Source organism: Podarcis melisellensis (assembly GCF_964234715.1).
Source record: "Podarcis melisellensis genome assembly, chromosome: 6".
Lineage (NCBI taxonomy): Eukaryota > Metazoa > Chordata > Lepidosauria > Squamata > Lacertidae > Podarcis > Podarcis melisellensis.
Genome location: NC_138538.1, coordinates 2,407,694 through 2,425,019, shown reverse-complemented (window position 1 = coordinate 2,425,019; position 17,326 = coordinate 2,407,694). Strand labels below are relative to the sequence as shown.

Below are 17,326 nucleotides of genomic sequence, written 5' to 3'. Positions count from 1 at the left end.
CCCAGGACGTTTCCGAGCACAATTCAAAGTGTTGGTGCTGACCTTTAAAGCCCTAAACGGCCTCGGTCCAGTATATCTGAAGGAGCGTCTCCACCTCCATTGTTCTGCCCGGACACTGAGGTCCAGCACTGAGGGCCTTCTGGCGGTTCCCTCCCTGCGAGAAGCGAGGTTACAGGGAGCCAGGCAGGGGGCCTTCTCGGCAGTGGCACCCGCCCTGTGGAACGTCCTGTGGAATGCAGTTTCTCTCTGTATGAACTTACCTGCAGTTTAAGAGATGCGTAAGGATAGAGAGAGCATCTTCTCAGTGGCGGTTCCCTGTTTGTGGAATACACTTCCCTGAGAAGTCAGGCAACCTCTCTACCATTCATTTAGAAGACATCTGAAGGCAGTCCTGTTTAGGGAAATTTTAAAAGACTTATGTTTTAATGTATTTTTAATCTTTTGTTAGAAGCTGCCCAGAGTGGCTGGGAAAACCCAGCCAGATGGGTGGGGTAGAAATAATGAATTATTATTATTATTATTATCATCATCATTATTATTCAGGAGAACAATGCTTGCTCCCCTAGGCTTGAAACAGCTTTGCGACTTTTTGAATTGCAATGGTTTCATTTAAATAGTCCCCTGCTGCTCTTTTAAGTTTTTCTGGATGATTGCATCTATCTCGTATCCTGCTGGTTTTCTCGTTTTAGAGTTGGGAAGAGCAACAAAACATTGTCGCGTCGTGCATTTATGAACGCTGGCCTGCCGCGTGTTTGTGACTGAAGGAGGATGGCCTTGCTTGCTTTAAATTCTTTTTCTGGTTGCGAGAACTCTCAACGAATGGAGAGTGCGTGTGCAAATGCACCTTGGTGAATCTGACCGACCTTCTCGAGTTAACCATCCCCTCTGGTTTTCTCCCACAGGTGGTCAGTGGCTGCTACAGCGGGGTCATCACCGTTTGGGATATCATGACCGGGCAGAAAGTGATGGAGTTTTCCACCTCGTCAGGGCAGCCGGTGGAAATCACAGCAATGACCTTTGATACCCCTGAGAGGCGGCTGATCACAGCCCTGAAAAACGGGACCATCAAATTGTGGAACTTCAACAACGGTGCCTGCCTGATAGAGCTGCCTTTTGACGACAAGGCTGAGGTCAGCGCAGGGGGCAAAATGAGAATCTGGTTGGATAACGCTTCTCTCTCTCTCTTTTTTTTTTTAAAAAAATCATTTTTATTAGGTTTTCCATTTTAACACTCCAATCAAATCGCATTAAATATTCCAAATTATACCTATACATATCAAATAATCCAAATATTCTGCTGAATTATATATATTTTTAGTGGGACTTCCCATGCTTCAAGTTGGAGGGGGGGCCTCTGATCATCTCATATCTCTACTGCTCTTGATAGTCATTTCTAATAGTTCCTTTAAATCTTCCTGTTGTTAACCTTCCTTCTTTCACGGCCTCTGAGTTGTTCCCACAAGCCAGCTGAAGTAAAATGATGCGTTTCTGTGTGGATTTTAGGTGTATGATTCCCCTCTGTCCTTTGCAACATCTCCTCACACGCTGGTGTTTCTGCCGAATTAATCCAAAAGTCTTTTTGCTGCTGGCAGCTGCCATCTTCTCATCAATTCTGGTTGGATAACCCTTCTCAGCCAGAGATACCTTTGCTGCTGCTCCTCCAGAGGGGATGCAGGAGGCAGCAGAGACTGGCCACCTCGGAATAATAATAATAATAATAATAATAATAATAATAATAATAATAATAATTTTTCATTTATACCCCGCCCTTCCTGGTTCAAAAACCGGGCTCAGGGCGGCTAACAACGAATTTAATTGTAAAAGCAGCATAAACTACAGTATAAAAACATGAATAACAATAAAATTCAAAATTCAGAAATCAATTTAGGGGAAATAAGCATGAGATAATCCCCAGGGCTAGCTGGATAAATTGGTCCTATTTGGGCTAGCAAGGAGACCAGGGGAGAATTAGCTGTGGGGTCTCAGAGTGGGTGATCTTCATACAAGGGGAGGGGGAGGGAAGAAAAGGGAAATAAAAGATCAGGCTGAATTCAAATTAAAGGCCAGGCAGAATAGCTCTGTCTTACAGGCCCTGTGGAAGGAAGTTAAATCCCGAAGGGCCCTGGTCTCCTGGGACAGAGCATTCCACCAGGTCGGAGCCATCACTGAGAAGGCCCTGGCCCTGGCCCTGGTGGAGGATAGTCTGACTTCCTTAGGGCCCAGGACCTCTAAACTATGGTTATTCATGGACCTTAAGGTCCTCTGTGGGGCAGACCAGGAGAGGCGGTCCTGTAAATACGAGGGCCCTAAGCCTTGGCCACAACTCCCTCCCAAGTGCTCTGGGGATACTGGGAAACCTTTTCACGAATCCCTTCAAACTCTACACTTTTGTGATTCTATGAATCTGCTGTGTTTACATGTTGCTGCCCAGTCCATGCCCCACAGTATTCTGGGCAATGGCTGAGCTGATCTGCGTGGCAGGGGCTGCCCTGCCCTCTCAGCCGGGGCAGTGGCACCCCCCCCCCCCGTTCTGCTCCTGGGTCTGACCTGGCAGGGAGGAAAGGGTTGGGCAAGGCGCTTTATCCAGAGCGAGACACCCAGAACTGCCGCTGACATTGGTGAGGAATTCCTGCTCTTAACTGCACGGCCATACTCTCGCATGCCACCCCAATCTCTGGGCGGTGCGAGATTCCAGGGCTTCCTGGCACTTTCCCCAGAATGAGGGACAGGGGAGACTGTGGTGTCTTTAGGATTTACAATACGATACGATAGTCTTTATTTTCATTGTCCCATACAGAACAAGGAAATTGAAAAATCTACATAAGACATTCAAAAAACAACAAGCCTGCTACCCCAGCTATCCCAGCCTGGTTAGCCCCCTAAAAACTCTGGTACCCCATTTTGATACAATATACTCCCATACAGACTCCTTACAATGCGTTTAAAACGAAAATCGCATTTGGGTAGAAACTGTTTCTCAGGCAGCTAGTTCTAGTCTTTATAACCCTGGAGGGCTCCAGGGGATGTGGGTGGCACTCTGCTAAACCACAGAGCCTAGGACCTGCCGATCAGAAGGTCGGCAGTTCGAATCCCCATGACAGGGTGAGCTCCCGTTGCTCGGTCCCTGCTCCTGCCAACCTAGCAGTTCGAAAGCACTTCAAAGTACAAGTAGATAAATAGGTACCGCTCTGGTGGGAAGGTAAATGGCGTTTCCATGCGCTGCTCTGGTTTGCCAGAAGTGGCTTAGTCATGCTGGCCACGTGACCCGGAAGCTCTACACCGGCTCCCTCAGCCAATAAAGCGAGATGAGCGCCGTAACCCCAGAGTCTGCCACGACTGGACCTAATGGTCAGGGGTCCCTTTACCTTTACCTTCTTCCAGAAGGCAGAAGCTGAAAGAGATCATTTCTGGGTTGTGCACTATCCTGCGCTATCTCTGCAGCTTTCTTATGACACCTGGAAGCATAGATTTGATCCAAGGTGGGAAGACTGCACCCAATTATTCTCTCCGCAGTCTTTACAACCCTGGACAGCGTTGTTTTCCCCCTGACCGTGCAGCTCCCAAACCACACACATAGACCATTTGTTAATACACTCTCCACAGTACAATGGTAAAATGCCATCAACAGGTCCTTTGAGAGATTGTTTTTTAGCACATGTATACAACCCACACCGTTGATGCAACAACACCCCAAAAGGCACTGGCTTCTCCCATAGCCAAAGCCTTGGAAATCTCGGCAGAAATCAGGCGTGGCTCTGTCTCTCATCTGCTCAGCCTCATTCTCACTCCCAAACGCATCAACTCAGGCTTTTGTGTGCGCCTTGTTTGTCTGCATAACCAGCTTTCTGCACTTTTGTATCTCCCCAATAGATCGGCTGCGTCATGTACATGAACCAGAAGATTTTCGTGGCTGGGTGGAGCAAGAGAGTGACCTGGTACCTGTAAGTAGAGACCAAGTGCTGGGGGGGGGGGGAGATCTGGGGTGGGATGGGGGGCTTCCAATGTTCTCCACTTCAAGGCCACGCCATTGCTAGACACTTAAAGACTTGGGCAACACCGTATTTTTCACTCCAAAAGATGCACCTGACCATAAGACGCACCTTGTTTTTAGAGGAGGAAGACAAGAAAAAAATATATTCTGAATGAAACAGTGAGTGTATGATTTTTGTGGTTCATGCTGTGGCCACAGACATGTGATTTGACGGTGAGTTTGGAGTGACCCAATGCAAAAATCCTGAGAATCCATGTGGATCCGTGCTTTGCAACCACGTTTTTGTGCCATTGCGGCCCCACAAAACAGTGGGTGCATGCTTTTTTTGGTGCAGGCTGTAGCCATGGACATGCTATGTGATCTGATGTTGAATTTGGGGTGACACAATGCAAAAATCCTGAAGATCCACGTACTTTTACCTCTCCCCTCCTAGGCAGCCTCTTTTATCTCTAGAGTCCCTTATCTCCCTCCCGATCGCTTGCCGATCAGCTGCTCAGCGGCTTTGTTTCAACACCCACTTCCCTCTTTCTAAAAAAAAAACAAAGAAACACGATCTGGTTTTTGCCCTTGGGCAATTCGGCTCCATAAGATGCACAGACATTTCCCCTTACTTTTTAGGAGGAAAAAAGTGTGTCTTATGGAGGGAAAAATACAGTATAAATTAACATTTGCATAAAACCCTCCAGTATGAGAAAGGAGACGTTTGCTGGTATACCTTTCTTCCCCTCTGAAGTCAATAGCAGCTTTGGGGGGGGGGAATTTTGATTGGAAGAATGGCATGCAGGTGAAAGTCTGTTTGTACTTGCCCTGTCTGTTTTTGTTCCGTTTGCAGGGATGAAAATAGTTCCCCCATTATGCACATGGGGCTGCTCTAAGATCTTAACAAAGAGTGAATATGGGTTAACTGTGCCCCTGAAGGACCAGGTGCGCAGCCTGGGAGTCATTTTGGACTCACAGCTGACCATGGAGGCGCAGGTCAATTCTGTGTCCAGGGCAGCTGTTTACCAGCTCCATCTGTTACGCAGGCTGAGACCCTCCTTGCCCGCAGACTGTCTGGCCAGAGTGGTGCATGCTCTGGTTATCTCCCGCTTGGACTACTGCAATGCGCTCTACGTAGGGCTCCCTTTGAAGGTGACCCGGAAACTACAACTAATCCAGAATGCGGCAGCTAGATAGGTGACTGGGAGTGGCTGTTGAGACCATATAACACCGGTCTTGAAAGACCTACATTGGCTCCCAGTACGTTTCCGAGCACAATTCAAAGTGTTGGTGCTGACTATTAAAGCCCTAAACAGCCTCGGTCCAGTATATCTGAAGGAGCGTCTGCACCCCCATCGTTATGCCCGGACACTGAGGTCCAGCGCTGAGAGTCTTCTGGCGGTTCCCTCACTGCGAGAAGCCAAGTTACAGGGAACCAGACAGAGGGCCTTCTCAGTTGTGTCACCAGCCCTGTGGAACGCCCTCCCACCAGATGTCAAAGAGAAAAACAACTACCAGGCTTTTAGAAGACATCTGAAGGCAGCCCTGTTTAGGGAAGCTTTTAATGTTTAATAGGTTATTGTGTTTTGATATTCTGTTGGAGGCCACCCAGAGTGGCTGGGGTATAAATAATAAATTATTATTATTATTATTATTATTATTATTATTATTATTATTATTATTGGCTCCCCCCCCCTTTCTGTGATGTAAGGGGAGGATACTGCCTCCTGCCCCTCTCCTCTCCCTGGACAGCTACGATCGGGCTACTTAATTTCTCCTAACCAGAGACAACAAGGAAGACGAGAAAGTGATCGAATGCAAGCACTGGAAGTCGTACCACTCCGACGACATCTCGTGCATGGACAGCTACGGCAAGAATCTTTTGGCAACCGCATCCTGCAACGGAGACATTGTCCTGTGGAGCGTCCACTCTGGACAGGCATTCTGCCGATTCAACGCATCCGAGAGCCCCTTGATCCTTGCTCCCCAAAGGGTAACGATCAAAGCCCCATACGCCACAAAGACTCTCTTTTGCAAATTCCCAAGGCGGTTGGCATTTCCCTGGGGCTGCGGAGGAGCGAAACCTCACACTCCAGAGAGCAGTAGCCTTTTCCATCTGCCACTGCCGGCTGCTTGCAGTTTTGCTCAAGGAAAATGCCCCACGAAACAGATTTGAGAGGTTTGCAGAAGAAGGTAGATCTCTGGGTGCCAGGTTTGCTGGAGATCAGCAAGAGCGTCCGACTCCCAGTTGTTTAGTAATAACAAAATGGTTTATTCCACTTGAGCTCATTTACTTTCTGGTGCCGAAGACCAATCCCTGGGCTCAGAATATCTCCTGAAGTGCCCTGGTCTCTCATTCCCATGGGACCTGAGATGCTACCTGATTAAAGGAAACTTTATGAAGATGGTATACAGGTGGTATTTGACTCCATCAAAATTGGGAAAGATTAACAAAAAAATAAAAAAATAAAACAGCAGCAAGTGTTGGAGGTGTCAGCATGAAAACGGAAACTTTTCCCACATGTGGTGGACGTGTCCCAAAATTAAATCATTTTGGGACATGATATATGATGAATCAAAGAAAATGTTAAAATACACACTGACAAAAACACCAGAATTATTTTTATTGGGTTTTTTTACAACAAACATCCCAAAGGTTAATAAAAGAGTTTTTCTTTATGCCATTACGGCCGCCAGGATTCTTGTAGCAAAATATTGGAAGAGAAGAATGGCATCTAAAGCTATGTGAATATCTTGAACTAGCGAAACTAACAGAATCAGTAAGAACTTCGAGAAATAAAATTTTAAAAGAATGGGATGTTTTTTAAAATTACATGATGTCGTATGTTTCCAATGATTGCTCTTGGTTGAGCATAGACTAAATTCCACACAGATCAGAGAAAAGGTTCCCGCAGAACAGGAAAGGACACAGAAAGTCTAAGAGATGAGAACGTAGGAACCGCATAGTGGTAGAAGGAAGTCATTAAACAAATTAGGGAATAAAACCAGAGAATAGGCACAGATAAGAGAGTAAGAGTAGTGAGGAGAAATCAATAAGGTGAAGATAAAAGGAATTCTTATTAGATTTATATGTTTAAAAGAATTTTGACAATGGTTTGTAATTCCTAAAAACCTGCATGTCGTTGATAAGACTTTTAGTTAAACTTTCTATTTTCCCCCATCTTTTTTCTTGTTTTTCTTTTCTATTTTCTCCTTGTGTACATTCTTTTTCTTTCGTAACAGAACAATGTGTGTGACTATGTGTAGTTTTTAATGTGTAAATAGAGATTATTTAATAGTGACAAAAAAGTAACAAAATCCGTACAATTGCTTCTACTATTCCGTTTGGATTTCTAATCTTTCTAACATTGGAAATCTTGAAGGCCCCTTTCCAAAATGAAATTTCTTTTCCCATGGTGTGGGGATGTATCTGGCAAGATGCTCTCTCACACCAACCGTTTAAAAGTCCACCTGTTGACCCAAAGTGGGCTTTCCTGATGGTGGGAAGAAACACAACATCCCTTTGCCAAGAGGAGCTCAAGCCCACCTCTTCCGAGGGAGAACAGCTGGCCTGGCCTGCTCCCATGCTTCAATATTTGGGGGTGAGGGCGGTGGGATGAGTGTTGCGCCTGTTTGCGCTGAAGTGGAAACGGCGTCCCCTTTTCTAGGAGTTTTCCTCGGATCCAGACATCCCCTTGCTGAACAAGGGCCCCAAGAAGACAGGTTGTAACCATCGGCAGGCGATGAAGAAGTGCTTTGCCTGCTCAAGAAAGGCCACCGCCTTCAAAACTGCCATCCCTCAGCGGCCGGCCAGCGCGAAGACTCACCAGGTGACATCTCTCATATATATATATGTTTTTAAACATATCGTTTTCAGCAATTATTAAACATACTGTTATATCTTATACAGTCATACCTCGGGATGAATACGCTTCAGCTTAAATATTTTCGGGTTGCGCTCCGTGGCGACCCAGAAGTCACGGAGCGCATTACTTCTGGGTTTTGCCGCTCGCGCATGCGCAGACGAGAAAAATGATGTCACGCGCATGCACGGAAGCGGCGAAAAGCGACCTGCGCAATTTGCGCAATTGCGTCTTACGTTCGCTTCAGGATGCGGACAGGGCTCCGGAACGGATCCCGCTCGCATCCCAAGGTACCACTGTACAATTTTTTTGACTTCCATCAATCACATCTGAAAGTTTTTCAATCTTTCCCACTTAATTTACATTTCTTACTTTCACTATTACATTTAAATCTCATAACTAATATCTCTCCTCTTTCTCTTCTTTGCAATATTTCATAAATTCCTCCTTCTTGTAGTCCTACTGGCGTAATTTGTTGATTACAGTTGCTCTTCAAATAATTCGTAAATTTCTTCTGTGAATCTCTGGTCCCGCAGGTTTCAAATCCTTCCTGTCATTTTATCCAATTCTGCGCAGTCCATTAATTTCACCTGCTGTTCTTCTTTTGTCGCACCAGGTGACATCTCCTATCCCCCAGAGGCGCCCGGCTTCAGCCATGCCCGGAAACCGCATCATGCGCCCAGCTACATCTGTTCCCGGAAGCCACATCATGAAGCCCCAGGTAGGTTTTTTTTGGTGGGGGACCTCCTTGGGGCTGATGTGGGGGGCAAGAGGAGTGGGCAGTCCTGCTTTTCTCTGCTCGGCTAATGTGCAAAGTGTTGGTGAGCACATGGCATGGTGCATTATGCTGCCGGCTTGTGCCTGAAGACAGGGAACCCAGGCAGGTCTTTCTCTCTTAGACACCCTTCCCTTCTCAGTGTGCTTCCTATCTTGGCCTGGAGCCAGACCTATGTGCATTGTGCAACCCCCAATTGTCTTCTCCACCTCTGGCTTCTTGTATACAGTCATACCTCGGGTTACAGCTGCTTCAGGTTGCATTTTTTCGGGTTGTGGACTGCCGAAACCCGGAAGTACCAGAATGGGTTACTTCCAGGTTTCGGCAGTTGTGCATGTGCAGAAGCGCTAAATCGTACTTTGCGCATGCGCAGAAGTGCTGAATCGCAACCCGCGCATGCGCAGATGAGCAGACGCGGGTTGCGAACGCTGTGGGTTGCGAACATGCATCCCGCATGGATCACGTTTGCAACCCAAGCATCCACTGTATTTACTATTGGTCCTTAAAGATCTTAAGCATGAGTGTGTGTGAGTCTGCAGCTGTTTTTTGGTTTTGCTGTCAGTGGCTTTTTTTAACCTCAAGATTCCTTCCTCTCGTCTGCCTTCTTTATTTTCAGCTGATTAATTACTCTTCCCATGGCTAGATTTCCATTGAAGAATTCTAATTTCATGGTATCATAGAACTGTAGCATTCGAAGGGACCCCCACGGGTCATTTAGGAATCTCAGCTAAAGTGTCTTTGACAGATGGCCATTCAACCTCTGCTTAAGAACATCAAAGGAAGGAGAGAAACGCAATGCAAATAAATTAATAAAATTAATAACAGCCCAATATCACTTTTATGATCTTGGCAGGGTGCAACAGGGTTGACCCTGTATGTGGTGGAATCTATAAAATCTGCACCAATGGTCCCTGGTGAGGCACATGCTGCGGATTTGAGATGTCTTCACAAGCAGCCAGGCCGGAGCACTAGCGGACCTTCTTAGAAAAAGTCTGATGATGTTTCTCTCGACTTTGCAGGCAGCCTGGGAACCCGAAGGAAGCGACAAGACTGCTGCTGGTTCTCATGCTCACGCAGCCCCTGAGACCGGCTCACCGAAGGCCGAGACCCCTACATGGCAGGAAGAAGTCATCGCCAGCCGGGTTGGTGTAGAGAAGGTTAGTGCCGCCGGTTCCTCTGCCATGGGTACAGTAGCATGGGGTCTGGGTTCGGCCAAGAGCAGCCGTGCGCAAACTCCTATTTTTAATAGCGCTCCTTTCTGCACTCGTTTCTTTACTCAAGGGAATAAATTTTTCTATCAACGTGGGATTGCCATTTTCCCAGAGTGCATCACAGTCTTCTAAATGCTTCATCTGCTAAATGCTTCTTTTCACTCTGAATGGAGTGTTCGTAACCTGAAGGAGCGTCTCCATCCCCATCGTTCTACCCTGACACTGAGGTCCAGCGCCAAGGGCCTTCTGGTGGTGTAGTGTGGTGTAGTGGTTAAGAGCGCTAGACTCGTAATCTGGGGAACCGGGTTCGCGTCTCCGCTCCTCCACCTGCAGCTGCTGGGTGACCTTGGGCCAGTCACACTTCTCTGAAGTCTCTCAGCCCCACTCACCTCACAGAGTGTTTGTTGTGGGGGAGGAAGGGAAAGGAGAATGTTAGCCGCTTTGAGACTAAAGGGAGTGAAAGGCGGGATATCAAATCCAAACCAGGCAGGGGGCCTTCTTGGTGGTGGCACCCGCCCTGTGGAACGCCCTCTCACCAGATGTCAAAGAGATAAACAACTACCAGACTTTTAGAAGACATCTGAAGGCAGCCCCATTTAGGGAAGCTTTTAGTGTTTGATGCATTACGGTATTTTAATATTTTGTTGGAAGCCCAGCCAGAGCGGTGGGGTATAAATAAATTATTATTATTATTATTATTATTATTATTATTGCCGAAAAGCCACATAAATTTGAGATTGAGATGTATGGCGAGATCAAGGAAGGGAAGGTTTACAACGAGGGCAGCAATAGAGCTGTCAAACTGGAAGCAGATGGAAGCACTGGGCAATGATGATAAGATGCAATTGCTCTCGTTGCTTCAGGCGTCATCCATATTGACGCCTGCCGTGTCCAATAACGGTGAGAATATTTCGCACGGTGCAGGAATGAGCTCCACACTTACGGTTCTCATTGGCTGCCGCCATTGTATGGCACTGTCACATGGAATCGCAGAGTTGCAATGGGTTCCAAGGTCCAACCCTGTGCACTCACAGCTGGAGAAGTTTTCCTAGCAGCTTCCAAGAGGGTGTTAGCCAAAGAACTGGGCCCCTCCCTCAGACCAATTACCAACCACCTGGTGCCCGCCAGATCCTGTGAACTATCACTCCCATCGGCCACATCCAGTGTGGTCAAGGATGTGGGCAGTTTTGGACCACATCCTCTGCAAAGCATCACACTGGGAAAACCCCCGCAGTCACTGCGATTCTGAAAGGTCTCTCGCTTTACCCGTGTTTGCCTTTCTAGATTCTCTTTCTGAAAGCTCGCGAGCGAGACTCTCACACAGCCATTTTGCTGACCAGCTGCTCCGACGGGAACATCTACGCTTGGACGTTCGGCGGCAAAGGAGGGATGCTGGGCAAATTCCGAGGAGGCCACGGACATGCCCAGGATACCGTGGTCTGTTCCATGAGCACGGATGACAAGAATCTAGTCCTCTTCACTGGGGATTCCTTGGGCTACTTGAAGGTCGGTGCTCCCACTTCCCTTTGCATTAGGGACTAGGCGGTCAATGGTTCCATATTCTGGGCATGGTACCTCCAACTCCTGGCTGCCTGTTTGCCTCGGTGCCCTCCAGATGTTCTGGACTGTAACAACAGCATTATTATTTATACCCCACCCATCTGGCTGAATTTCCCCAGCCACTCTGGGCAGCAGTGGCGTAGCGTGGGTTGTCAGCACCCAGGGCAAGGCAAGTAATTTGCGCCCCCTAACCCATGGATTTGCACCCTCTAACCCGTGGATTTGCGCCCCCTAACCCCCAGATGTTGCGCCTGGTGCGGCCGGCCCCCCCTGCACCCCCCACGCTACGCCACTGCTGGGCAGCTCCCAGTGTTAAAATCAGTGTTAAAATAAAGTAATGCATCAAACATTAAAAGCTTCACTAAACAGGGCTGCCTTCAGATGTCTTCTAAAAGTCTGGTAGTAGTTTTTCTCTTTGACATCTGGTGGGAGGGCGTTCCACAGGGTGGACGCCACCACCAAGAAGGCCCTCTGCCTGGTTCCCTGTAACTTGGCTTCTTGCAGCAAGGGAACCGCCAGAAGGCCCTTGGCACTGGACCTCAGTGTCCGGGCAGAACAATGGGGGTGGAGACGCTCCTTCAGGTATCCTGGACCGAGGCCGTTTAGGGTTTTAAAGGTCAGCACCAACACTTTGAATTGTGCTCGGAAACATACTGGGAGCCAATGCAGATCTCCCAGTAACTCCCATCGCAGCCGTGATGCCTGAGGCTGGTGGGACCTGAAGCCCAAATGGTTATTTCTTCATCTCCTACACAGAGAACTGCAAATTCAGACAATTCGGAGGAGTGCGAATCTCAAAGGATGGTTCTGTTTTGGGTTTGCATGGTGTGAATTAAGTAGGTTTGCCTTTAAATGTGAATAGAATCAAATTCTCCTTGTTCTTCCTCTGCTCCCAAACTCCACGGTGCTGTTGTTGCCTCCAGTCCCACAGCTTCCCTATGGGTTCCTGCAGGGGCGTTGCATGAACCCACAGTGGGTGGGGCCCAGAGGGTGAAGGAGTCCACAGAGGCAGCCCAGCCTTGCCCACCTGGCATGCCGAGGGAGAAATGAGCTCCCTTGGCCACAATGCCTCATGGGGTTGGGGCTAATGGAGCTCGTTCCTCCATGCTCTGGGTGCTGGCAGCCATTCCTGCCCCCTCCTCAAAATGTGCCCGGGGCCCCGGCCCCTGCTGCCCTCCCCACTCGCTATGCCACTGGGTTTCTGTGCGTGACACAGCTGCCCAGGTATATACAGTGAAGGGGGAGGGAAGTATTTGATCACCTGCTCAATTTGCCCGTTAGCCCTCTGACGAAGAAATGACCAGAAATGACAAAATACCTCCTGAGATGTGTGCAAACCTGGTGGCCACCTGCAAGAAACTTCTGACCTCTGTAACTGCCAACAAGGGTTTTGCCACCAAGTACTAAGTCATCTTTTGCAAAGGGATCAAATACTTATTTCACTCATTATAATACTCTCCAATCTCTGACTTTTGTCTTCTGGGTTTCAGGGTTTTTTTCCTGTGTCTCTCACAGCTACAATAAAACCTACCATTAAAATTATGGACTGGTCATTTCTTCGTCAGAGGGCAAACAGGCAAATTTAGCAGGAGATCAAATACTTCCCCCCCCCCGTCACTGTAACCTTGTGAAGGCAGTTCGCAGGATATGAAATGTTTGCTCAGGTACTGGCCATGGCTCCACCCTCTGAATGTCCCCTGTGGAAAATGAGAGGAAGGTGGCTTGCACCAAGGGGGGTCGTGCCTGTGGCTATTGCACAGTCGCTCTGCCCTTTTTGAAAATGCCAGACGTTCTGCGCTGTGAGAAGGGTGGCAGAGCCAAGCGGGAAACACAAGGCCGCCACAATTTGCTTGCTGAGTCATGTGAATGCGCTCCAGACAGGGAGCGAGCAAAGCGCACCGTAGACATTTCTATTTTAATGGGATTGTTTTCATTGTGCATGTTAATTGCTGTGCATTTTAACGATGCACTTTCATTATTTGCAAGCTGCTTTTTGAAATACAGTCGTACCTTGGCTCCCAAAAGCCTTGGGAGTCGAATCTTCCAGCTCCTGAATGATCGAGAAACGTGAGTGAGTGTTCCGGTTTTTGAACTTTTTTGGGAAGCTGAATGTCTGGTGTTGCTTCCGCTATTGTTTCTGGTGCACCCGCATAATCGGAAACTAATTGGAAGCCGTGCCTTGGTTTCTGAACGTTTTGGAAGTCGAACGGACTTCAGGAACAGATTCCGTTCGACTTTTGAGGTACGACTGTATTTCGTATCCTGCTCTTCCTCCTGATGCAGTTTCAAAACAATTATTTATTTGCATTATATTTGCTCTTTTTTATTTTTTACCATTCCTCTGGATTTTCTTGCAGGGTGTTCACACTGTTCACTCTGTTAGCCTCTTGTTCTTTGCACATTTCCCAATACATTTCCCTGTTTGCAGACCGCAAACAGTCCTATTCTTTTTTTTAAAAAGCCGATTTTTTTGCATTAGGGCAACAGAGGCCTTTTTATCCACTTTTAGCTGCGCAAGCCTAAAGTTCTGGCATATTCTTGAATCTCTCCTGCAACATACCGAGAAGGCTGGAGGCACCCCTGGAATGGAAAGATCCCGAGTCAGGCTCCTCTGATACCATTCCCTCCCCCTTTCCTAGATCTGGGATATCATGAATTACTGCACACCGAGAGGGGAGATAGACCCTGAGTCAGAGATTAGCGATGAGAATCTCCCGCAGTCGAGCCAGAACGCTTTTCGCGGCTTAATCCCCGATTACTGCAGAATTCCTTCGGACTTCAGTTCCTCTGGTATAACCGAAGAGGTTAGAGGCGTGACATCCTTTTTCCAGAGAGGTGTACCAACGGGACTGCGTGAGAGGAAGCGTTTGGGCAACTTGGCACACGTTGGATTGTGTGATTATTTAATAACGACACCTTTCTCCATTTTATTGTTAATTCTGCTTCGCCATCTGACCCCAGAACACTCCTTTAACTCATGCATCCCAGACATAAATTCTGCAAGTTTTGGTAGCTTTTAGCCCATCTCCCACAAGACTCAGAAGGGTCCTCCCTCACCCCACAAGATTTCCTTCCTAACCAGGAACCATTCCCAGCAACAACAACAACAACAACAATTTATTAATTATACCCCGCCCATCTGGCTGAGTTTCCCCAGCCACTCTGGGCTGCTTCCAATCGAGTGTTAAAAGCAATACAGCACTCAATATTATTATTAATAATATAATAATAATTATCTATTATTTATACCCCACCCACCTGGCTGGGCTTCCCCAGCCACTCTGGGTGGCTTCCAACAAAATATTAAAATACCGTAATACGTCAAACATTAAAAGCTTCACTAAACAGGGCTGCCTTCAGATGTCTTCTAAAAGTCTGGTAGTTATTTTTCTCTTTGACATCTGGTGGGAGGAAGTTCCACAGGGCGGGCGCCACCACCAAGAAGGCCCTCTGTCTGGTTCCCTGTAACCTCGCTTCTCGCAATGAGGGAACTGCCAGAAGGCCCTTGGCGCTGGACCTCGGTGTCTGGGCAGAACGATGGGGGTGGAGACGCTCCTTCAGGTATGCTGGACCGAGGCCGTTTAGGTCTGCCGCCTTCCTGACGACAGGCTTCAGCATCCGGTGTAACAGGGGCCTCTTTAAATTTCTGCGGCAGGAACACGAGGGCTGGTTCACCTCTCTGATTCCCCCCGTCTGCCTGAGCTCCTGGAGGGGACACCTGAAGAACGTGGGCAGCATCAAATACGTGGAGAGATTCAGGGTGATTCTCACTTCCAGCCACGACAGCACAATCAAGCTCTGGATGCTCTCGGGGAGACACGTGGGTGAGACATTTTCTCTCGGATGGTGTCGTGGGAGACCAGGAGGCTGGTCCGGGGCAGGGGAGCAGAGCGACGGAATCATGGGGAAGGACCCCAAGGGTCATCCAGTCCAATTTGCTGCAATGCCGGAAGTCCATTCGCCCTGAGCTGCTGCAGTCAGGCAGCGGAAAGAAAAGGAACTGCCCACATCTCCAAACCTGCACCACGTCGATGTGCCTGTAGCTCTGGGGTGGGAGGAAGGTGTGTGGCCTGGGGAAGTTTTCAGGGGCCAGATAGAAGGCTTGGGAAGGCCACATTTAGGGCCCAGGCCTGAGGACCCCATCTCTGACAGTGAGTGATTCCTGGAGGCCCAGGGAGTTTTCTTCTCTGCACTTTGAATCAGGGCCGGATTCAGGTACGATGAGGCTCTCAGCTCCTGAAGGTAATGGGGCCCTTTCTATGTCCAGCTGTCCTTTGTCAACAACAAATTGTTGCTGTTTTTTGTCTTGAATATATGCTATATGGTAATGTGTGGACCTGATAGGTATCTAAAGTCATTTGCACATAAAAAATATGTATTTTATCAAAGTAATTTACGATATGATAATCTTTATTGTCATTGTCCCATACAGAACAACAAAATTGAAAAAATCTACACCAGACTTTTAAAAACCAACAAGCCTGCTATCCCAGCTATCCCAGCCTGGTTGACCCCCTAAAAACTCTGATACCCCATAACTGAATAAAATATACTCCCACAGAGACTACCTTACACTGCGTTTAAAACCAAAATCGCATTTGGATAGTCCTAGCCCTAGTCTTTATAAGGTGGGGTGTGTGCTCATCTGCCATGCATGATCTGGTTGATATTCCTGCATCGCAGGGGGTAATAATAATAATAATAATAATAATAATAATAATAATAATTTATTATTTATACCCCGCCCATCCGGCTGGGTTTCCCCAGTCACTCTGGCCGGCTTCCAACAAAATATTAAAATACAATAGCCTATTAAACATTAAAAGCTTCCCTGAACAGGGCTGCCTTCAGATGTCTTCTAAAAGTCTGGTAGTTATTTTTCTCTTTGACATCTGGTGGGAGGGCGTTCCACAGGGCGGGCGCCACTGCCAAGAAGGCCCTCTGCCTGGTTCCTTGTAACTTGGCTTCTCGCAGCGAGGGAACCACCAGAAGGCCCTCGGAGCTGGACCTCCGGGTCTCTTCCAACTCCATGATTTTATGATAGGACCCTTGACACACACCCCTTTGGCACTTTCCACAGCAAGGCAATCCTGCTTCTGCCCTGAGAACGGCTGGATTCTCTGACTAAGTTTGCATATGTTTTCTTAGATTGCAAACTGTCTTCAGCTAGCTAGGCAAATGGCCAACCTGCTATGTAGGGCAGCCTCCCTTTCACCACTGTAAGTTGTGCTCAGACTCTAATTTGCCCTCAGGGATATATCACTAGGGGCAAGTTCTAAGCTTCTCTCGAAACCTTGGTCTATTTTCCATCGCCATTAGGGGCTGGAAACTGGCTAAAAATAACACCAGGCTGAGATTTCCCGAGGCGCTGAATTTTGCAGCCAGTACCAAAATGCAGTGTCTAGTGTGTGTGTTCTGCTTTGGCTTATGGGTTGTGATCTGGCAAAAGTGAGGGTGCTCAGATTAGGTGCTTCTCTCGCAGGGACGTTTGGGCAGGCGGTGTGGAGGCTGGAATTGCAGTCCATGATGACGGCAGAAGTGCCTGAGGACATCCGCCGAACAGGCTCCCTGCAGACCCTGAAGGTCCTGAACGAAGGCCGGCAGCCCCACTGGGAGTGAGTAAACAGAGGCGGACGCCTTTTCTTGGCCCTGCAGTGGAGGGGCCCCTTTGCTGCAATCTTGCACCTGCAGCACGGAAAATAGTGCCCCCCCGAGCGCTATGGAGAACACAGCATCTAGTTGCTGCTAGAAACAGCATCCCCTCCAACATTTCTCCAGTGAAAAAAGGGATGTCCTAAGGAAAAGCGAGACATTCCGGGATCAAATTGTGGGAAGCTTGGGACTTCCGGTCCGCTGCCAAGGGAAATGGCGGCGAGTTCTGTGCCGTCCTATTAAGGAAGGACACGGTCCAGGCTGTCAGGGCTTTGGGGGTGAGTGCCAGGGCTAG

General features: G+C 48.0%; 1 protein-coding gene across 4 annotated transcripts in view; it reads left to right on the top strand.

Annotated features, from left to right (window-relative positions):
• Positions 1-17,326, top strand: part of EFCAB8 (EF-hand calcium binding domain 8) — a 67,061-nt gene that overhangs the window by 39,757 nt on the left and 9,978 nt on the right. For 2 of the 4 annotated variants that reach the window (XM_081916652.1, XM_081916654.1), the window contains exons 16-25: positions 903-1,130; positions 3,871-3,941; positions 5,756-5,963; positions 7,639-7,800; positions 8,450-8,558; positions 9,632-9,765; positions 11,104-11,325; positions 14,019-14,183; positions 15,035-15,203; positions 16,862-16,994. In XM_081916652.1, the coding sequence (XP_081772778.1) occupies positions 903-1,130; positions 3,871-3,941; positions 5,756-5,963; positions 7,639-7,800; positions 8,450-8,558; positions 9,632-9,765; positions 11,104-11,325; positions 14,019-14,183; positions 15,035-15,203; positions 16,862-16,994 (1,601 nt within the window). Of the gene's footprint in view, positions 1-902; positions 1,131-3,870; positions 3,942-5,755; positions 5,964-7,638; positions 7,801-8,449; positions 8,559-9,627; positions 9,766-11,103; positions 11,326-14,018; positions 14,215-15,034; positions 15,204-16,861; positions 16,995-17,326 lie in introns of all 4 variants that reach the window. The other 2 variants (XR_014169677.1, XM_081916653.1) reach the window with 2 other exon arrangements.